The following is a 21,714-nucleotide window of genomic DNA, read 5'->3' as shown; positions in this document are numbered from 1 at the left end:
GCTAAGGGCAGAGCCCCTGGTCGGATGGCGAGGCTCTGCAATGATTTCATAGGGCCCATGAGGACCCTCCAGGCCAGAGATCTGACCCGGTGACTCCTGCATTCAGCCCCTCACTTGTGGGCGAGCTAGAGACCTTTCAGAAAGATTCTAGCGATAACCGCCTGGATGAGGGGAAGGAGGTGCTGCTTCTGCCAGGAGCTCCCTTGATGTGTCTCCCTTGTTCTGCGCCTGGGCCTCCATTCCAGCCCCCCCTGCCCGGGCTTCGCTCCTCTTACACATCACAAACCCTGACTCATGAACATACGTTTATGGGAAACTTTGTTCTCGCCACGTCCCCGCTCCCCCTTCCGCACCCCCCAGGACTCAGCGTTGTGCGCAGGACCCAGCAGGGGGCAGGAAGGAGCCCTCCCAATTCCCCAGCCCCCTGGGTCCGTGGAGAGCAGAAGCAGGGTCCCGAAGCCATGCCCGTGGCTACAGCAGTGGCAAATGCAAAAAGGGGCCTCTCAGCTCAGCCCCACCTGAAAGAGACACGGGAAAGCCCCTGCTGGGGCTCTCCTCTCTGGGCTCTGCAGGCCAGGCTGCTCCCCCGACACAGAGGCACCCAGAGCAGGCGCTTGTGGGCCCACCCCGCTGCAGTGTTCCCTGGGCTGGTTCCCTGGAGGAGCCCTGTAGCGGCAGTGGGAAAAGCAGCTTGGATGCCTGGTGCTGCCTCTTTAAGAGGAGGGAAGTGTGCAAGCTCTGACACTCAGTTTCCTGAGGAGGAGATGCAGGAGAGGGGGAGGAGGAGCAGGAAAGGGGATGAAGGCGGGGAGGGGAGAGTTCGCATCCTGAGCTCTTCCTGCTGGAGCGGGAGTGGCAGTCCCACAAAGGGCTGAAGCTGGGTGCGGAGCTGTCACCAGCAGAGCCAGGGACCCGGCGAGCTCAGGCTGCAGCCCAGAGCTGGCCAGGGGCAGCCAGCAGGACCCAGTGGGTTGGAACCAGGCTGCATTGAAGCTCGCCCCAGGCCCTGCCCCAGGCAAGTCCTGCTCAGGTCCCCAGCAGCACCCTCAGGCCTCGTCCCCGGGGGAAGATGGCCGGGAGCACCTCCATTGATGCGGTGAAGAAGAAGATCCAGACCCTGCAGCAGGTGGCGGACGAGGCAGAGGAGCGCGCGGAGCAGCTGCAGCGGGAGGTGGATGCTGAGAGACAGGCCAGGGAGCGGGTAAGGTGCTTCGGGGCTGGAGGGTCCCAGCCAGCTCCTCCCAATACCCTTCCTGCCCTGCTCCCACAGGGGTCTGGGTGCCAGCCTGGGTTTGACGTCCCTTCCGCTCCCTGTGGCTGGCAGGGCCTGGCAGGCCCCGTCAGCCCCCCCAAGCTGGGCTCACCTTGCACCCTCCTTGCCTGATGCTGGACTCCCCATCCAGGGAGCATCTCCTTGCACTCACCCCCCATCTGGCCCCGTCCCAGCCTCCCACCACCCGCCTGTCCCCCTGCTCTCCTCGTCTCCCCCAAGCTGGCTCTGTGGTGACCCCAGCCCTGGGCACGGCAGTGATCAGACCCAGGCTGCCCAGGAGCCTCCAGCGTGTGTGGATTAAATTCTCTGGGTACGATGCAAACACGGCCCCCAGCAGGGATCACCTCTGGGCTCCGGGGTGGGTGCTGAAGGGTTTCAGAGCCAGCCAGAGCGAGGCAGCGCTGGAGGTTTCTCCATTCATCCCTCACAGGAGGGTGGGGCAGAGCAAGAGGAAAAGAAAAGGGCGGCCAGGGGCTCAGATCCACTTCCTCCCAGCTTCTTCAGCCAGGGCTCCCCTCGCCTGCTCCAGGCAGAACGAAGCAGCTGGCTGTAGGGCCTGGGCTGCAGCAGGGGGAGCTGGGATGGGGGTCCGGGGTGCACCCAGTGAGGGGCCAGGGTGGAGGCTGCTGGGGTTTAGCTGGGGAAGGCGGGGAGCAGACTGGGGAAAGGTTGGGATTGGGGGGGAGGGGTCTGGGAAGTAGCTGGGAGATGGGGCCTGGTGCTGTTATTCAGGTCTAGGGGTTACACAGAGGTGGGGGGAGGGGGATTTTCCCCATGGTAACGGGCCGGAGCAGGCCGGTCCCAGGTGTGTGGTCTAGTAGGTGGGTATCTGGTGCCTGTCCCTATGGTGATGCCAGGGCAGGGCCACAGCTGAGAACAACCCAAGCGCCAGACTCGTGGCACCTGGATGCAGCTGGCTGCCAGGAAGGCCCAGCCCCACCCATGCGCCCCCTGACCTGGCTGTGGGTTCAGCAGCCCCTGTGTGGCTCAGTTTCTCTGTCCAGCTACCGGCTGTGCCTGCATCTCGGAAGGCCAGTGGCCAGACCCAGCTGGGAAAGTGCCCCCCAGCAGGGATGAAGCCCTTCTTGCCCCCTGGGTGCTTCTGGGGTCCCCATCACCGTGGCGTCAGTTTCAGGCCTACTGCTGGCTGCCCCAGCTGGCCATCTTGGCGGACGGGGTGCCCATTCCGGCAGCTTTGACTCACTGCCTGGGCCGTGCAGCCACGGGCTCACCTCGGTCAGTTGCAGAGCCCCAAGTCCAGAAGTGGCCATGCTGGGTCTGGCTGGAGGTGCAGTGGGTTCTCTGTCGGGGAGGGAACATCTCCTGCTCCAGGCTGAAGCTGCAGCCTCTGCTGTCCTGGCCCCGCCGGGATGGTACACAGGATGCAAAGCTGTGTCCTCATCTATCCCTCCCTCCCTCTGGGCTCACTGGGCTTCCCCTTGCCCGGGGGCAGAGGAGGTGAGGGGAAGAGCAAGAGGCATTGCTGGCGGGAGTGGGGGATGGATGATTGGCAATGAGGTAGGGAGGGTGCAGGAGCTGCCTTCTCCCACGCTGCGCTGCGCTGCGCCTGTGTCGCCCTGAGTAACCCACGCTGACCCGACCGGGTCTCAGTGTCGACCGCCTCCCCCGAGACGGGCTCCGGGTTCGGGACAGTCCGGCTGTGCTCCCTGGTGGAGTCACAGCCAGTCACTCGAGCAGGGATTCGAGAGGCCCTGTGGGGCTTGGGATAGGCAGTGAGCAGTGCTGGGCCGCCTCGGGGGGCAAGGGGCAGGCAGCTCTGAAAGCCTGTTGAGATGGATCTGGCCTGGGAAGCCGTCCCAGGATGCTGGTGTAACTGCCTGGCCCAGCCCTGAGTCGGGTGGGAGTGGACCAGCTCCAGGGCCCTGTGCTCGACCCAGATCAGTTAGGCCTCATCCCTGGGAATGGCGTTAGGCTGGTTGTCAGCTCTGGGATGATGTAGTTGGGATTGGTCCTGCTTTGAGCAGGGAGTTGGACTAGATACCCCCTGAGGTCCCGTCCACCCCTGATAGTCTCTGATTCTCTGTCCCTTCACAGCAGTGAACAGATCAGCTGCCCCTGCTGGTTCTCCCAGCAGCCTTCGACTCCACCACCCCTCGGTGCTGCAGTCTCAGCTGTAGGGACGAGCCCTGGGGGAAGGGGTAGCTTGCGACTGGTTCTGCTCAGAAAGACCCCCAAGGACCCAAAAGCAGCTGGCCTAGGTCCCAGTGATCTCAGAGGCCCCCTGTGAGATCTGCCACGGGCCACCTGTGTTCAACAGGAAAACTCAGGCTGCCTGTCCCCAGGGTGGGACTTGCAGGAGGGGTGTCGGCCACTCTCAGGGTGTTGTCCTTGCCTCTGGGATCCTCACCACTGGAAATATGTCTGTGGCCAAGCCTGGCCGGTTCCAGAGCAGGCTGTGAGACGCAGGTGTCCAGGCCTCCGCTGGCTGGAGGCCCCGGGAGCGCTCTCCCCAGCCCCGCCCTGTAAGGGTAGTAGCTGAGTGCTGCAGGGTGTGTGCGGAAAAGGAGCTCCATTTGTAATGCCCACCCGGATGCCAGAGCGACAGGTGCCTCAAATAATTTCCATGGTATCCCCTCTGCTGGGGAGTGGAGGGCTGCCTGCCAGGAGAGGGTTAGACTCAGACAGCCAGAGATGTGGGGACCCAAAGAGGCCCTTATGAGCATCCAGTTTCACCCCCTTCACAGCACAGGCCAGAGAATGTCAGCCAGTGATTGCCACCTCCAGCCCGTCCCTTCCAGTGGGGCGGGTCTGGGAGAGAGATCCAACCGAGCCCTTACGGTTAAAACCCCAGCTTAATTCTAGTCTGAATGTGTCTTGTTTCAGCTTCCAACCTCTGGCTCTCCCTCTGCCTTTGTCTGCTAGGTGAAGGAGCCCTGTGCTACCAGACAACCCTGTCCCGTGTAGGTAGCTGTAGACCATGATCAAGTCACCTCTTGACTTTCTCTTAGATTGAGCTTCTTCAGTCTCTCGTGTCAGGCTAGCTTTCCTGACCTCGCATCATCCTTGTAGCTTTGTTCTGAATCTTCCCAATTTGTCAGCAAAGTGTGGCCCCCGAAACTGGCCATGGGATCCAGGAATGGTCTGGCTAATGCCATCTCCCTACTCCCTTTGCTAGCCCTTGCTTATACATCCAGGGATTGCTGTAGCCTCTTTTGCCACGGCATCACATGGGGAGCTCGTATTCCCAGAGGAAGTCTGGCTAATCAGGAGTCTGGCTTGCTTCAGGCCGTACCGCAGAGGCCTTCTTCAGGAAAGCTGCTCCTGCCATAAGTAGAATGAGGAAGGGAGGAGAAAGCCCTATAGGTGGGTATCTCGGGCAGAGAGAGCCCTATAGGGGGGTTATGGGTATCTCGGGCAGAGCCCCCCTGGGAGGGGGTCCCAGCAGGGAACTTGACATGCAGGACTGGGCCTTGCTGATCCAATCTGACTCTAGGAGGAGTTCAGCGTGGGCGGCGGGGGAGGAGGGCATTCCCTGGCTGGGTGCGGCTGGGCTAGAGGCTGTTTGCCTGGGGCGGCACTGGCAGGCCCAGTTGCTCCTGTTCCTGGCTGTGTTGGCTGGAGCGTGTACCTGAGGCTGGTTGGTGCAGACTCTGCCAGGAGCTTCCTATTGTTCCCACAGCCCCCGTCCCTCTCACTCTTTGGTGCTCATTGGCTGCAGGGGAAGCCGGGCCACCCTGCCCAGTAACCTGATCTCCACCAGAGAGCCTGGCAGGTCACTCCAGCGCCGGGCCTGGCTGAAGTCCAGGAACCAGCGGAAACTCTCCATAGAGCAGTTACGCTGTGTGGCTTCCTGCCCTGACTCCAGGAGGGAAGGGACCTGAGACCTCAGTGTGGAAGGGCCAGGTCCTGGCTTGTGCTCCCAAGGGCTGGACCTGGCCAGGTGGTGGGTGGGCCAAGGGTTGTCTCCTCTGATCTCCTTACTAGTGTGTGCTAAGCCCTGTCCCGTTCCAGCTTCCTCTGCTCTAGTGACCATCCTGCAGGGAAACCCAGGCCTGCCGGGGTGTGAGCATGGCTGGAGGGGAAGGGGGTCCCAGCCGGGAGAAGGGGGTTTTGCCCATCCCCCGTGTCCCTGTAACCAACATAGGCCAAGGACATTATTGCAGGCTCTGTGGGGTCAGGTAGCTTTCTGCGGCCTGGCTAACACCTTCTGCTGGTGCTGGGGGGGCCCCCACTGGAATCCCATCACTGCTGTGCCTAGTGCCTAGCAGGGACTGTTTCTTGGGAGCCTTCCCAGTCCTTGTGGCATGATGTGGAGCCAGCGAACCCAGCCCGGACCCCGGCATGGCAGCACAGTGCTCCACGGGGAGAGGGTTGGGGTAGGAAAGCAGCCCAATGTGTGCTTCCTGGGGCCTTCTGCCCAAAGCCCCTTCTAAAGCCAAGCCCAGCCCTTTCCCTGCTGCCTTGGTGTCTGGCCTGGGAGGAGATGGCACTGCGGAATTACAGCCAACGAAGGGCAGGTCTGGGTCTGGCTATAACTGGGGCGGGGGCAAGGTTCCTGGAGGGTTTGTCCATCCCTGAGGGCAGGGCTGCTGGAACGCTTTGTATCGTGTGGGTGCTGAGAGCCATTGGACCAAACTGTAATCCTGTATGGATGGAAACCACTTCAAGCTGGGGGTGCGGCCCCCCCAGCACTCCTAGTCCTGGCATCCCTGGCGGGGGGGGGGGGTTTCCTGCAGGCGTGGGAGGCCAGGGAAGGGGATGTAGGGCAGGGTCATCATGGCATGAGGGGGTCCCTAACTCTGCAGGCTCACCCCTGTTCTGTGTGATCTGCTTTCTGGGGCCCGGTGCACAGATCCCAGCCTCCTGTGCAGGGCACTCAGTAGCCAGACAGTGCGGGGTGACGGTGTCTGGTGGCCTGTGCTGGGACAGGGCCCTGGGCCCTGCTCTCAGCCTGGCCTCATCCCCTAGCTACGCCCTCCCCCCCCCCCCCCCCCCCCCCCCGAGAGTTCAGCCCTTGGGGGCTGCTGCACCCGCTGGAGGCATTTCCGGGGCTGAGCTCAGGCCTGTGAGAGTAGGAGCAATGCGAGAATTACCAAATGGAAAGAAAAGCTGGTCAGATGCTGTGGGGAGGGAAGGGGGGAGTGGTATGGAGCTGGGGGAGCTGGCAGAGCTAGCGTGGGGCTGGGGGAGCTGGCATATGGCATGGGAGGCTGGTGTGGGGCTAGGGGAGCTGACATGGGGCTGGCGAGAGTCTGGCTCCCAGTCCACAACTCCGGCTCCCGGAGCGCCTGCACTCCCCACACCCCCTGCCAAGAGCTGTCTCTGGCCTCTCTTCCCCTGCCCCGCCACTGTCTCTGCTCTCATCCCTCTCCCTGCCCCCCCTTTCCCCAGTGTCCTCAGCCCTGGCTCGCCTCCCCCACTCCCCTTCGCCCCAGGGAACCCAGTCCTGGGGAAGGGGTGGTGCTTGGAGCCTGGGAACATGCTGGTTTCTGGCCCTTGGGGCTCCTTGCAGCCTGGCCTTGGCTGCGGGCCAGCCCCATAGAGGCGCTTTGCTGGATTCCTCCCCTGGGGACTGTAAATCAGGGAGGGCTCAGGCCTGGCCCAGCTCTGAGCCCCCCAGGCTGAGGAGGGGCCGGGAGAAGGTACCAGCCAGAGCGGCTCCCTTTCCTTGTAACGGAGCCCAGCCAATCGCTGGTCAGAGGTGGGAGAGAGTGACCGGGCTTAGGGGGTATCCGCAGGCCCCCCAGCCTCGAGGTCCCCTCCCCAGCCTGACCAGTGCTGCCTCCGCCCTGCCTGGCTGGCGTAGGGAGCCGGGGCGGGGGAGGGGACCCCGCATGGACAGCCTCGCTGGCTTCAGTAAACAGGAAATCCACAAGTTGTTCCAATCTCCTTTTTGGGAGCGAATCTGTGCCGGGCATTCCTGCTCCTTTACTCACCGCTCTGCAAACCCAAATGCTGCCCCACACCACCCTCGCTGGTAGGATGACCAGACAGCAAATGTGAAAAATCGGGACAGGGTGGGGGGTAATAGGAGCCTATATAAGAAAAAGACCCAAAAATCAGGACTGTCCCTATAAAATTGGGACATCTGGTCACCCTACTCGCCGGTGAGGGGGTCAGCCAGGACTGACCAGGCTGGGCTCTGGCTTGGAGGGGAGTGTGTGGGGCTCCTGGGCTGTGTCCGCACTGCAGCGGGGAGCCAGCCTCCAAGCCCGGGACAGCCACGCGCGGATGGGGCCCGAGGTAGTGCACTAAAACGAGCGGTGTGGACTCTGCAGCCCAGGCAGCAGCTCTGGCTAGCCCCCGATCTCAGAGCCAGCGTCGGCCGCGCGTGCCAGCTCAGGCCCTGCTCACACAAGTCTGTCTGCTCGCTTGCCAGAGTGACTGGGCTTTGGCTTGGGATGGGGGTATGTGTCTATCTGTCCATCCAGCCGTCTGTCGATCCGTTCTTAGGACTGGGCTGGGCTCTGGGAGCGTAGGTGCTGACTCCGTGGGTGCTCAGCTGTGCAGTGCCGCCAGCGGTTTGGCAGCACCCCCAATGAGCTAATCAGGAGCGCTGCCAAACAGCTGTTTGATGGCTGGGGAAGAGGCTTGGGGGAGGGCGGAGAGCAGTGAGCAGCAGGTGGGTGTTGGCCTCGGGGTGGAGCAAAGTGGGAAGAGACAGAGCAAGGGCGGGAGCTCAGGGGAGGGGGGCAGGACGAGGTGGAGTGAGGGTGGCGCCTTGGGGGAAGGGACAGAATGGGGGCAGGGCCTTGGGTCGGAGCGGGGATGGAGAGCCCCCCCGAAAGCCCCTCCCCCCCCCAGGAAAACTAGAAGTCAGCGCCTATGTCTGGGAGAACGGTGCAGGGTCCACTGGGGGTGGTTCCTTGGCGCGGGGCTGAGCTGGACTCTGGGGAGAGGTGCAGGAGTCACTGGAGTCAGGCGCTGGCTAGACCGTGTGGTCCAAAACCCAGATGAGAGGTCAAGAATTCAGAATAGGATGGAGAATTTTGAATGGCTTTATATAAATCGATGGTCCGGCCTCCCCTGGACACCCTGTCTCAGAAAGGATATTGTAGCATTAGAGGGGTTCAGAGAAGGGTGATGAGAATGATCAGGGGCCTGGAAAAGCTCCTTGAGGAGAGAGTGAACTGATCAAGATTGTTACCGTAGAGAGACAAATGAGAGGGGGACATGACAAAAGCATCTAAAACAATCAGTGGTCTAGAGCAGGGGTTCTCAAACCGGGGGCGTAACCCCTCAGAGGCTCACGAGGTTATTATGTGGGGGTCACAAGCTGTCAGCATCCACCAAATCCCGCTTCACTTCCAGCATTTATAATAGAGTGAAATATAAAAAAAGTGATTTTAATTTATAAGGGGGTCAGACTCAGGCTTGCTGTGTGAAAGGGGTCACCCGTACAAACGTTTGAGAGCCGCTGGTCTAGAGAATGTAGACTGGGAACTTCTGCTGCCCCAGAACCCCGGGACAGTGAAAGAAATTTAAAAGTGGCAAATTAAAAAGTAACAGAAGGAAACGCTTTGTCACACAATTCCTAATTATCCTGTGGAACTCACTGCCACAAGACATTCAGGCCAAAATTTAGCCCAATTCAAAGAAGGATTGGATCCTTATATAGATAAGAATATTCAGGGCTATCCTAGTTACTGCTAGCATAAATTCTGGCAAGGATATTCAACCTCCTGCTTCAGGGGCTTGAGCCAATCTCGAAGTATTCGAGACCAGGATGAGACGTCGTGTGGGGGCAGATTATTCCATCTCTCCCTACTGTGAGCATCTTGCGCGAACTTTTGAAGCATCTGATGCTGTCAGAGGCCGGCTGCTGTGCGGGACAGACCCTGGCTGATCCAGGCAGCAATTCCTATGGCCTCTGCACAGGTCCCAGTGCTGAGGGGCTCGTGCCCTTTCAGTGGCTCTCAGCCCTTTTCCAGCTGTGGGGTGGGATTGACTCTGGTGCTGCTTCTCCCTCAGGCTGAGTCTGATGTGGCCTCCCTGAACCGCCGTATCCAGCTGGTGGAAGAGGAGCTGGACCGAGCCCAGGAGCGCCTGGCCACTGCGCTGCAGAAGCTGGAGGAGGCGGAGAAAGCGGCTGATGAGAGCGAGAGGTGTGTGGTTGGTGGGAAGGAAGGAAGGAGTGCGGAGGGGAATGTGACCTGGCAGCGCAGGGGGTGGGGGGGGTTGGCCTGGATGTGGCCTCTTGCCCCCATGGGGCTGCTGGGCTCCTCTTCCAGGGCCCTGTGGGATTGCTCCAAGCCCCCATCCCATGGAACTGGGGTCCTGCTGGTGTCATGACAGCAACGGGCAGCTGGGCCCCATGCTGAGCCCATGTCAGGGAGGGATGGGGGCAGGAGCAGTGGAAGTGCCCTAAAGGTGGAGGGCCCACAGGCACGTTTCCCCCCTGAGGCCCTGCCCTTGCATCGCCCCTTCCCCTGAGGCCCCGCTCCCCACTTGCTCCTCTCCACTCCTTTCAGCCCCCTCCCCCGACTCTCACACTTCGTGGAAGTGCATAGCCATGGCCCCCTAGGCCCCCCTCCCCCATTTTGGCACCCCTGGATGGGGGCAGTTTGGGGCAGGAGATCAGGCTGCAGCAGCCTGTCCGAGGACGGCTGTGCTCTAGGTTGCCAGGAGCAGTGAGTTGGACTGTTGAAGGTGCCAGTTACTGCTGTCAAAGAGGGGCCCCTCAGGGCCCTTCTCTCTTGCTCGGCTGGGTCACGTGGCCCCTGGAGCAGGTTCAGCTTGTGCCAGCACTGAGATTTCATGGGGCTTTTCAAAAGCTAGAGTTTAGCTCTCCAGACTTCAAGTGTCACAGAGACAGCGACTGAGACTGGAGCTGTGAACTGCCTGCTCCCCGGGGACCTTGCCAAGGTGTTGACTCTAAAGCCTAATGATAACACTTTTGCAATGTCCTAATTAACTAGTCAGTTGCTAATCGTTTGGCCTTCAGGAGGGGGCAGAAGGGAGGTAATGGGGAGACACACACACAAAGGTAGTGAAAGGGAGTGGATGTCAAACATGGCTGGAGAAGGGAGACGCAGAGGACAGAAATAGCTCCCAGAAATGATCCTGAAAGGAAGCGCGTTCCCACTGGGTGATGCTGGTTGTGGCTGTAAGGCGCTGAGCAGATAACAAACAGTTTCCCCCGTGCTCTATGCAACTTCCTAGTGACCCCTGAGTGGGCTCCGCCATTCGTGGCAGAGTGTCGAGAGTTCAGAATATTTACCCAGCCTGTGGGCCTAACCCTAACCCTAGGCCTTCCCCGGGGGTAAGTGATAGTCCTGCTGCAGGTGATACTCGTTGTCTCAGGCAGGGCTCATCAGCCCTGAAACTCTCTTTCTTTCCCCATGCTGATCGCTGAGGTCTCTGGGGACCTTCCAGCTGCGTGTTAAGCCCTGTGGCTAACATCTGTCACACACGCCTGTCCTCTCCCCAGGTGAGGACCCTGGTGTGCAGTGGAGTGGTTGATTTTGGTAGGGCTTTTAGGTTTTTGAACATGTCCACGCTACCCTGTGTCTGTGTCAGCAAAGGATAGCTGGAGAAGCATGCTGGCCCTGGGACTGGAAGGTAGGGAGTTTGTGATGGTACTAGGCCCCTCCGGGAGTTCGTTCCTGGCTCAGCTGGCCCTGGAAAGCTCTGTCTCGCACCCAGATGCGCTGTACCCTCCGGGGGAGAGTCCCCTTGTGCCGAGGAGCGGAACTGGTGACCAGGGCTTCGTCCTGGAGCTTCAGGCCCTTTTAGATATGCTGGGCCCAGGCCATTGAGCATCTTGGACATAAGGACCAAAGCCGTGACTCGCTATTCTATGGGAAACCAGCGTGGAAAGCAGGGAGCTGGTTAGGTGTGCGAATGCAGCACTAGTGTAGCGCAGGGCAGTCTCCTGGAAAGCCCAGGAGTCTGCCCTGTCCTCCAGGAGCCACCAGTCAACCCTGAAGACCTCTCCAGCCTCCCATTCCCGGGTAAAATAATCAATGGTCCAACCTGCGCCATGACCGTGGATGCTCTAGATTCTGGGTTCAGGCTAGTGCCCAACACAGAGACCGCTCTAGTGGCACCGAGAGACGGCCTTGGGCCACGGACGCAGGTAAGGTCTCCATGCTCCTGCTGCGGCACCGCAGTGGACCACAGGTACTAACTCACCTACCTGACAGAGCAGCCGATGGCACAGCACTCCAGTGGGTGATTGCTCCTCTCCAGCAGAACTGGGGGAGTGATGATGGGTAGCGCCGAAGGCTCTCATCTGCTGGGTCCCTCAGGGATCCATGCAACACTGGCTTCTCCTCAATGTCTATGTGACTCTACTGGGAGACAGAGGGAGACACCAGGGCTCAGTTGCCAACAACACTCAACTATCAATCTCGTTCACCGCCGATGCAGCCACCACCACGACTAAGATGTCACTCGCCGTACGTCCCAGAGATCGGCTCTTGGATGGAGGGCAGTTGGCTTGCAGCTGGAGACCCCAGACAAGACCAAAGGGATGCTGTTGGAAAGAATTTGTCCCCACCTTCCATTTGGCAGAGTCGTGCAAAGCCTTGGGGTCCTGTTTAACTCCTCGTTAAGCTGGGGGATCAGGGAGTATCTGTCTAAAAATGTCTTATTTCACCTCCAGCTCACTAGGAATCTCTGTCCCTTCCTCCTGGCTGAGGGCCTGGGCCCAACGACCCTTGTGTTTCTCACCCGAGGCTGGGTCACTGTAGCTCCCTTGGCTGCCTGCCCTCTCCATGGTCCAGGCAACTGTCTGCATTGCCCACAGCCGCGAGCTGCTGAACCAGGTCGACAGACCTGGGCTGGCGGGGTCTGCGCTGCCTGCTAGCACTAGCTGGTTGATGTGGCTCGAGCTGGAGCTCGGGCTCTGAAGCCTAGGGCAGGGCTGGGCTTCGAGCCCACGCTACAGCCCGAGCTGCAACTTCCAAGTGCAGCAGGGGCCCCGTGAGCCCAGGCGTGTCGACCCGGCTCAGAGGCTCGCAGCTGAGGGCTACTGCTGGCCATGTGCATAGGGGGCCCCTGCTCCTGTTCCTCCATTTGGGTGATTTGATCCTTTGCTGTAGGCTTTTGTGTACTACGTGGGGGCTATTTGGGCAGACAGGGTGTCAGGGCTGTGAGTATCACTGGTTCGGTGCGGGAGAGGAGGGTGTAAGGGTGTCCTGAAGATGGTCAGACTGAATTTCCCTGATCTCCACTGGGAGGTTTTTCCGTAGCTGGCTCCCCTTGATGGAGAACGCTCTGTCCCCAGCTCTCCCAGGCTTTGGGCTGGGCTCCATCATCTGCATTGTCCCAGAGGGGCCCATGCTACTGACTCTGCAGGAGGCGCTCAAATGCTGTGGTGATGGGTGGCAGGACAGAGGGCGCAGAACTAGCGCTGAGTGTGACCTAGGATGGGGCTGAAGGGGGCTGCTAGCTCAATGCTAGGAGCATCTGACTCCATGTGGCAGTGATCTGAGAGGGTGAGGGATGTGGCAGGATGGGCACTGGGATAACAGCATGAGGCTAATTGCCGAGACCGGAAGATGATCTAGAACATGGGAATGGTTTAATTCACCGGAAGGGGGGGGGGCTCAGGGCTGCAAAAGGAGAGGGAGCAGGTGTTGGGTACTCCAGCGTGGGGCAGAGCTGGGGCGCTCTAGCTTGCTGCGAGGCAAGTTGGGTGCTCTAGATCATGGCTGCATTTCGGGCCAGTCTAGATCATGGCCGTAACACTGTGGTTTGGGTTTTCTTCAGAGGCATGAAAGTCATTGAGAACCGGGCCATGAAGGATGAGGAGAAAATGGAGCTCCAGGAGATGCAGCTGAAAGAGGCCAAGCACATAGCTGAGGAGGCCGACCGCAAATACGAGGAGGTGAGAACCAGCCCTTCCCAACGACCATCATCCCTGGGGTTCTTGCTGACACCGCCAGGAGCATCCGTGGCTCTGTCTGGCTCACACCAAGGACGCGCTCGGGCACTGGAGCGCTGCCATGGAGTGGGGGCGCAGCCCTCGGGGGGCTGGCAGATCCTAGCAACAGCCCCCTTCGTAGGAGAGGTCCCGGGAGAATGCAGCACGAGATAGTGGGTCCTGCTGCTGAGGCCCTGCCCTCCCGCCACCCTCTGCCCTCTTGGCTCTGGGGGGCATCCCTCCCCCACCTGCTGCCACTGTCTCTGGGGGGCGTCTCCTCTGCCTGCTGCCACATTGGGCAGCACCCCACATGCCATGTCCTCCGCCTCCCAGCACCACTACACCTGGGGGCCACCATCCACCTCCCTGCTAGTCCTCTGCCTGCTGCTCCCCTCCCCCCCTCGGCCTTTATCTGCGGCCACCCCTGTGGTGGGGGGTTGCTGCCGAGCTGTGTCCCCGCAGCTGCCGCCCTGCGCCGGGCTGACAGTCTCTCCTCTGCTGGGCCTGCCAGGTTGCCCGTAAGCTGGTGATCATTGAGGGGGAGCTGGAGCGCTCGGAGGAAAGGGCGGAGGTTGCAGAAAGGTGAGTGCTGTCTCTACCCCCCGGGAGGGCACGGGGACGGGGTTTCTCGGACCCCTACATCCTGCTTCTCTTCCCCCCCTCCCCCCTCCATGAGGCTGAGCTGGGATCCAGCCCTCGGGGAGCACTCAGTGGGTAGCCAGAGTCCGTGGCTGGGGTGAGGCCTTCCCTTGGTTCTCCAGCAGGGGCGCCACTGACCCCGTTAGAGGCACAGAATCCAGGCGCAGCGCCGTGAAGTTCCCATGGTGCTGAGGAGCAGCTGGTCTGATCCTAGGGGGGCCCCTGGCTCTCTGTCTCTAGTCAGGCTGAGTGGCAGCCGCTCCTGCCCCGTCGCTGTCCCCACCGGGCCCGGGGGGGTAGGGGCGCAAGGAGTGGGAATGGTTGATCTTGTTCTCTGCTCGGTTTCCCATGGCTGAATGCTCCCCCTGGGATGCCCCCTCTCACTCCCCCCAGCCGAGTGAGACAGCTGGAAGAGGAGCTGCGCACCATGGACCAGACCCTCAAATCCCTGATGGCCTCAGAGGAAGAGGTACTGGGGCAGGGGACTGGGGAGACTCGCAGCTTCCTCTCTGTCCCTCTCTGCCTCTCCGACCCTCTGGACGTGCTGTCTCCTTTCCATCATTCCTATGAGACTACTCTGAGCCCTCTCCTTCTTCCCTCGCCATCCTGGGCGGCTTTGGGTCTGGGCCTGGGCTGAGACAGATGGGGATCGATGCACTGGGGTTGGAGGCGAGCTGGGTGGCCCTTGGTGCTGGCTGCTGCCTGGTTCGCCCCACACCTCTCGCTGGCTGCCTGCGTTGCAGGGCCGCTCCTTGTGCCACAGGGCGAGCTGAGCATTGGCCGCGGCCCGAGGCCCCAGGGTAGGCCCTGCAGGCGTGAGGCAGGCCCTGGTGGGGAGTGAGACCTCTCCCACTCCCTGTCTACATCTGTCTCTCGGTACTGCAAGAGTCTCTGTCCCAATTACTTTCCACTGTGCAGGAGGAGCTCTCATGGTCCCGCGAGGGGCTGGCAGAGGCAAATTGGGCTGGCTGGTCCTGTCACTCTGGCATCTCTGGTCTGGACTTTTGACCCTTCTTTAGATCCAGTTACCTGCTCAGGCCGGTGATTCACTCTACCCCTTCACTGCCTGGGCACAGTCTGGGTGTCCGAGCCTGCCTCTCGCATCCCAGCCATTCAGCCGGACGCTCCGAGGAGCTGCGTGACTACCACCCGGGTAGGGCAGCGGGGATGGTGGCTTGTCTGAGGTCCTGGGCCAGACTGGCTGTTGCATCCTCTCCATCTGAATTGCTGTTTCTCTCTCCTGAGCTTTTTCTCTCTCTCCTTTCCTTCATTCCTCCCCCCTTCCTCTCCCTTCTCTCTTCCGCGCGCCCTGGCCTGCTGGGAATAGTAAATGCGGGGACCTAGAGGAAGAGCTGAAAATTGTCACCAACAACTTGAAGTCCCTGGAGGCCCAGGCCGATAAGGTAGGAACTGGAGGAGTGCAGCCCCCAGCCCCCAGAGGCTGGCAAGGAGCAGGGCCCGAGCAGTGAGCGGGGCAGAGTGCTGCTCTCCTGGGAGAGGCCCTGGGATCTGGCCAACGGTGGGGCACGTCGGGGTGGGCCCGCCAGCCTGTCGCTATAAGAGAGGGACCCAGTGGTTGCCGCAGGGACTGTGCAGCGACTCAGGCGTGTCTTTCTTCACAGTACTCCACCAAGGAAGATAAGTACGAGGAGGAGATCAAGCTGCTAACAGACAAACTGAAGGAGGTGAGAGACGCCCAGAATCAGAGATCCTGACAGGAAGTCAGAGACCTTGTGTAATCGCCCCGTCCTCCCAGGGTGCACAGGTTTGCTGCCACCCTTCAGAGTGGGCCTGGCCATGGGCTGTGCTGGCTGTGGGCCATAGGCGCCAACTCTGTGGGTGCTCTGGGACTGGAGCACCCACGGGGGGAAATGGTGGGCCCTGAGCACCAATCGGCAGCCCCCCATCAGCTCTCTCTCTTCCCCCCCCCCCCAGCGCCTCCCTCCCATTAGCGGACCCCATGGATCAGCGCCTCCCCCTCCCTCCCCGCACCTCCTCCTGCTGCCAACTGGTGGGTGGTAAGAGGCGGGGCAGTGGCTGAGCAGGGGCGGTAAGAGGCAGGGTGGAGGTGGGGCCTTGGGCCTTGTGGGAGGGGTGGAGTGGGGGGGTGGTAAGGGGCAGGGGCGGGGCAGGGGCGGTAAGAGGTGGGGCGGGGGGCGGTAAGAGGCCAGGTGGAGGTGAGGCCCTGGGCCTTGTGGGAGGGGTGGAGTGGGGGCAGGGCCTAGGGCAGAGCCGGGGCCGAGCACCCCCTGGCACACTGTAGAGACGGTGCCTGTTCTGTGAGCACAATCCCTGGGTTAGTCCTTGACCCACGCTGAGTCTACTGCCCGCTCCTCTGAATGGCTAAAACCACCATCCGCCTGGACAGGATCCCCGGACTGTGCAGACAGCCGGTTTCCCCTAACACCCTGCCCCAAAACACGAGCCATCCCCACCGCCCTTCCCCTGCCCAGCTACGTGTTTCTGATTCACTTAAGGGGCCAAACTCAGCCCGTGAGGGCCCCAAGGTGCTTGGGTGGGGGCGGGCAGACACAGTCATTTCTGGAGCGGAGCTGAAATTAGCAGCCCAAAGGCAGATTCTGCTTTGGACCCACGCATGGCTCTGAATGCTGCTGCTCCTCCAGCCATGGCCTGGCCCCGTGTTGTGGAGCTGGAGTCGCTGCAGAGCAGCTGACAGGTCGGCCGGATCTGCTGCAACTTCAGATACAACAAAGCAGACAGCTGAGCCCTGCGGAAATGCTGGGGAGTGAGTCCAACAGGAGGTTCGGCTGCTCGCCATGTCCCAGCTCCAGTAAGGGGCCCTCCATGGGGCCAAGCGGGGTAGCCTCTGGCCCTCCTTTGCCCGTGGAGAGTCCTGGCCTAGGAGATGCTACCCCCTGACCAGTTCTCCATCAGACAGTCGGTACCATAGCTAACACCCCGTTTCCTGCCCCTAGGCTGAGACCCGAGCGGAGTTTGCTGAGCGATCCGTAGCCAAGCTGGAGAAAACCATTGACGACTTAGAAGGTACAGAGACCCTGCCTGCCCTTTGGCCCCCCTCCTCACAGAGCCCAGCCAGTCTAAGAGGCCCAGGACGTGCCTCAGGGTCTGCCCAGCCGAAACCTCCGGCCATGGGGCTGTGGCTGAGTGCTGGGATCCGGAGAGGAGGGAGGGACAGGGAGCCCGGGTGGGTATCACAGAACAAGCTGCCCCCCTGCGTGGGAATCCCAGTCTGAAGGGAGGGGAGGCAGGATCACCGTGCGATGGGCATGGGCCAGGAGGGGTCCCAGGACAGGGGGCAGCCAGGAGCACAATAGGCAGGCAGGGGATGAAGAGTGGCCAGGGAGCTCAGGCCGGGCCAGGAGAGTCCTTGGTGAGAAGGGGCCAAGTGAGGCCCTGGAGCAACGAGGTAAGGGCAGGGGTGGGAGGAACCAGCCTGGCCTATCAGAGGCCCATGCACCTGTGTGAGTCTTACCTGGCACCCTCCCATGGCAGCAAGGTCTCTCTCTCTCTCTCTCTCTCTCTCACATTCACTCTCTCTCTTTCTCCCTCCCCCTCACTGCCTTGCTCTGCTCTCTGCCACGGGCCGCCCCCCGCACTCCCTCCTGCCTGCAGACGAAGTGTACGCTCAGAAGATGAAGTATAAGGCAATCAGCGAGGAGCTGGACAATGCACTTAACGACATCACCTCCCTCTGAGCCCCCCAAGCGGTCCCAGCACCATGGCACCCCACTCGTGCTGTCTGCCCGCCCCCTCCTACCCTGCCTGCTTGTGACCTCAGTCGCCATGGCTGCCCCTGCCTGCCTGCCCGTCCGTCTATCCCTTGGTCTCTGCTCCCCACTGCCTGTCTGTCTATCTGTCCATCCCTTCTTTGTCCCCACAAGCCCAGTGCTGCTGGGTGGCTGTGGTTTGCTCAGTGAAAGCTGCAGGAGAGGAGGGTCCCTGAGCACTGACCAGCCCATAACCCAGACTGGGGAGCATCCCTGGTCCAGGATCAGCCTGTCTGCAATGTGCCATGCATAGGCCTTGCCCAGGTGCTGCGTGTGGCCGGCTAGCCTGATCTGCCGAGCTGCAGCGAAGTGTCCAGTTACGCAGGGGGTGAGCCTTCAGGGACTGACCCCTCGCCTGGGGGTGGGGTCTGAGGATGGAAGGTGCATGGTCCCATCTCACCCCACATGCTGGTCTCTGCTGGCCTCGGCTGATCTTTGCTCCGTGGGCATGGGCAGGGGGACGGCTGCAGATTTGGATTTCTCTCTTTCCTTAAGAGCCGTTGGTGCCGAAGGTAAAATAGAGAAAAGCTCCTGTTGCAGCCCAGGAGAAGAGGCCAGGGTTCTCCATGCTACTGGCCATCTGGCTCCCCTCTGCCTCGCCTGCTCCATGGGGCATGCTTTGTGTCAAAGGGCTGCCGAGTTCTAACACGCCTGGGGAAGATGGCAGCTGTGGGGCCAGGACCCTCGGGGAGGAGACGGAGGGGCGTGCCCTGGTGCAAAGGGGAGCTTTACTTATGTTGGGTCCCAAGAGGCAGGCGCATTTAGCCCAGCTGCTGGGAACAAGAAGGGAGCAGCTAGTGCTGGGATTGGGAGGGGCAGCGTGGCCAAATCTGCCTGGGCTCCGCTCCCCATTGACACCCCCCTGGAGGGGATTCCCCCCAGCTGGAAACAGCCCCTCCAAAGCTGAGGGCAGGAGGAAAGGAGAGGGTCACTCTCATGGGCTAGAAGGAAAACGGAGGCTTGACAGCCCTTACTGCTTCCCCCTGTCCCTGTGCTGCGTTCTTCCTGTCCTTCGCATGTTACTCTTGAGTTCACATTTCATGACTTACTTTCTTTTCTGTCCTTCTGGGTCAATGCGTTGGTCTCAATAAAACATTTTCTCTCCTTGGTTTCTCCTTTGTTTTCTTCATGCTGCTTTGTTTTTTCACCTTCACTCTCATTTTCATGCCTTTATGGGGGGTTCTCCCGCCAGGTGTGCTCTACAGCGCAGACATCCACAGCCGCTTGGACCCTACGGGGGAAACCGGGGCAGACCCTTGAGCTCAGCCATGCCTGTCAGGGCGACCTTCCCCCTTTGTACACCGGGGGAGGGAGAGGGACAAGCGCACAGCTAGCTCCATTTGCAAGGAAAGTTCGCCTGGTCCTTGGGCTCCTTTCGGGCTCCAGGTCCCAGCCTGAACTGAGCTAGATCTGACCCTGTCTCTCTTTCGTTGCCTGGACTTGCCCCAACGCACACACCATTTCACAGCCCTGACCTGGCTTCCTGGCTTGTGGTTAGCTGAGTGGGGCAGCACTTTCCTGGAGCGGTGATTGGCTTTCCCCTTCAAAGAGCATTATGTTTCCGGGTCAGAACTCACCCCAGTTTGTGATATAAATCTCCCCATCCCCTGGAACCATGTCCTCTTTCCTTCTCGAATCCCTCCATGCTGCTCCATCCCCTAGCCAGGCCAGGGCCTGCTCCCTTCTTCCTGTAGACCTGAGTTCATTTCTCCTTCCTGCACTGGGCAGACAGGCTGCGGGACGTGCGCCCCCCAGGGCTCAGCGTCCACTGAGAGCGTCTCTGTGCTCACCTGACTTTCTCTTTGCACTAACTCTCTCCTTTCTCTCTCTCTCTCCCTCTGCTGCCGCTGACGTCTGTTTTCTATAGCGCGCTCCCAGCAGGAGGCGGAGAAAAACCGTATTCTCACTAACGAACTGCGGGTCATCCTTAACGAACTTAACAACTGAGCCAGCCTCAGCCCATGCTTATGTCCCGTAGCCTGTGTCTCTTGGGGTGTTCCAGCCCCATCGCCCGCCCCCTCCGTTGCCCAGGACATTCCCTGCAGCCCTGAGTCCTGGGAACAGGCTCCACCAGGCCGGGTGGGCCTGGGCCCTGGGGAGTCCCTGCCCTCTCCCTGCTGCTGGGTACATGGCACATGGACCCCACCCACTGGCCTTGCAGTGCAGAGTGACCAGCCTGCTCTGAACAGCTGGAGCCTCCTGCCTCCGGAGCTGGTTGATTTGCCCAGGGGCAGAGCCTGCTGCCATCACTACCCCTGTAATAGCCAGAGCCCCCACCTTCCCCACGGGGGCACTGCTGAGCCGGGGCCAGCTGCCCAGGCTGGGGAGGGAGCGCCCATGTGATGGGCTGAGCCACATGAACCCTGCCTGCTCCCTCCCTAGAGCGTAGAGCTCCCCAAGGGAAGGGGACAGCCAGCCTCCTACCGGCTCTACAGGAACTTCCTAAACCACCCAACTGCTGCAGGCAAAGGCTGTCTGGAGACTGCTCTCACAGGTCCAGCTTCTCCAGCTCCAGGAACTGTCAGGAACAGGGCGGGAGCCCAGCTACTCCGGCCCCAGCCTCTCCCAGCCGGTGCTCTAGGCAGCAGGGCAGCAGCGTTGGTTGCAGGTGACCTCATGGAAATACCCGTCCCAGCAAGGGCTCTGGTAGGCAGCAGGACAGAGGCACTGGAAGGGGGAGCTCTCAGCTACTCCACTCCCAGACCCGGTGTCTCCCAGCTGAGGGTATCATGGCGAGTCTCATTCCAGCAGAAGTGCTGTAGGGGACAGCGCAGAAGTGCTGGCTGTGAGCAGGTTCCCCTGTAGCATGTGCTGTACGCGAAGGCTAGAAGAACTGGCTCCTGCGGTTTCATTAGTGCTGGTCTCTCTTCCCTCTGTGCTGTCCTCTCTCCTCCTGAGCTGCTGCCTTGCTCCTGCTCTCCATGGATCACCGCTCCCCGCTGAGTCTCGGAGCAGCTGGTCAGTGCTATGCACCTTTCATCCGCCCAGGTTTTCATGAGTGGCTGGGCAGGACTCGCTGGGGATGGACCTGGCTCTGCTGGAAGCACCTGGCTGCGGAAATGGGGCTGTGCCGTCTGACAGCCCCATGGGCAGGAGCACCCTGCAGGGAGCACAGGCAGACGCAATGGGTGTGAAGTTAGGCTGCAAGGATCTGACTGGTCCAGGCGCCCTACCTGGCCTCTGAGCTATTGCTGCTCTGTGAGGTCGGGCCGTGTCCCTGGTAGGGCCTTGGCTTGGAGCTGGGGTACGTTATGGTGCTGTGTGGAAACGCTGTTCCCCAGTGACACTGAAATGTCCATTTGTGTGCTTGTGTCTGTGTATCTGGGTTTGATCCTGTCTGGCTCGGTCTGTCTGTCCCTGTGCATGGGCGGGTCTGTCTCCGTGTGTGTGTGTGATCTGTGTCTGTCTGTGTGGCTGATCACGTGTGGCTGGCATCTGCGTCTGTCTGTCTGGATGTGTGTCTGGATGTCCCTTGCGTTTACAGAGAATCTGGCCAGTGCCAAAGAGGAGAACGTTGGCATTCACCAAGTTCTAGACCAGACCCTGCTGGAGCTGAACAACCTCTGAGCCGCTTGACGAGCCCCACTCTATCCGCCTGCCCCTGCACCTGAACCCCATTGGCATCCTCTGGAGGTCACCAAGGGAACTGCGTCATGGCCAAAGCCACACATCCATGAGAAGGGAAACCCTGCGGCCCATACCCTGGCCCTGGGGCATCTTGTCTGTGCACAGCCAGATCGGCTCTGTCTTGTCTTCATGTCCAAATATTAAAGCAAGTTTAACAAGATGGACAGATGTCTGGTACTTAGCCAAGAGGGGTCAGGGTGGGGAGAAGCTGTCCACAGCCGGGAGCCTCTGCCCCCACCAGCTCATTTCAATGGGGCTCTTGGCCTGACTGGGTAGACAGATGTTGCCAAAGTATAGGAGCCAGCCCCCTCCGGTCTCTGTTGCTGAGGGGAGGGGGGACTTGCCCACATCAGGGCTTTCCTGTCTTTGGGGTTTGATCTCCTGCGTCAATTTGTCATTGCTGCCTGTCCCTGCTCTAGAGCAGGGACCTCCATGGCACGGAGCCATCTCTCTCCATCTCCCAAAGGCAGGGAGCTTTTCCTTCTCGCTCTGAAGAGACATCACTTAGGATTCATGGTAGTTCGAGGAAATAAATTTATCTTGTTCTGTCACATGTGGGACATTGGGCTAGAATCTCTCTTTCCCCTTCGCTGCCC

At 60.7% G+C, this 21,714-nt stretch overlaps 1 protein-coding gene across 13 annotated transcripts in view; it reads left to right on the top strand.

The window, feature by feature from the left end:
• The window catches only part of TPM2 (tropomyosin 2), a 28,774-nt gene extending 7,494 nt beyond the window's left edge, over positions 1–21,280 (top strand). The window contains exons 1-8 of one of the 13 annotated variants that reach the window (XM_034788338.1): positions 806–1,201; positions 9,206–9,339; positions 12,950–13,067; positions 13,615–13,685; positions 15,070–15,145; positions 15,365–15,427; positions 16,679–16,748; positions 19,359–20,962. In XM_034788338.1, coding sequence (XP_034644229.1) covers positions 1,070–1,201; positions 9,206–9,339; positions 12,950–13,067; positions 13,615–13,685; positions 15,070–15,145; positions 15,365–15,427; positions 16,679–16,748; positions 19,359–19,438 — 744 coding nt within the window. In that variant the 5' untranslated portion in view covers positions 806–1,069 and the 3' untranslated portion in view covers positions 19,439–20,962. The other 12 variants (XM_034788334.1, XM_034788333.1, XM_034788339.1 and 9 more) reach the window with 12 other exon arrangements.
• The last annotated feature ends 434 nt before the right edge of the window (positions 21,281–21,714 follow it).

This window comes from Trachemys scripta, chromosome 13 (genome assembly GCF_013100865.1).
Source record: "Trachemys scripta elegans isolate TJP31775 chromosome 13, CAS_Tse_1.0, whole genome shotgun sequence".
In the NCBI taxonomy this organism is placed as follows: Eukaryota; Metazoa; Chordata; order Testudines; family Emydidae; genus Trachemys; species Trachemys scripta.
Note: the sequence above shows the minus strand (reverse complement) of the source record. Positions and strands in the feature narration are given on the sequence as shown.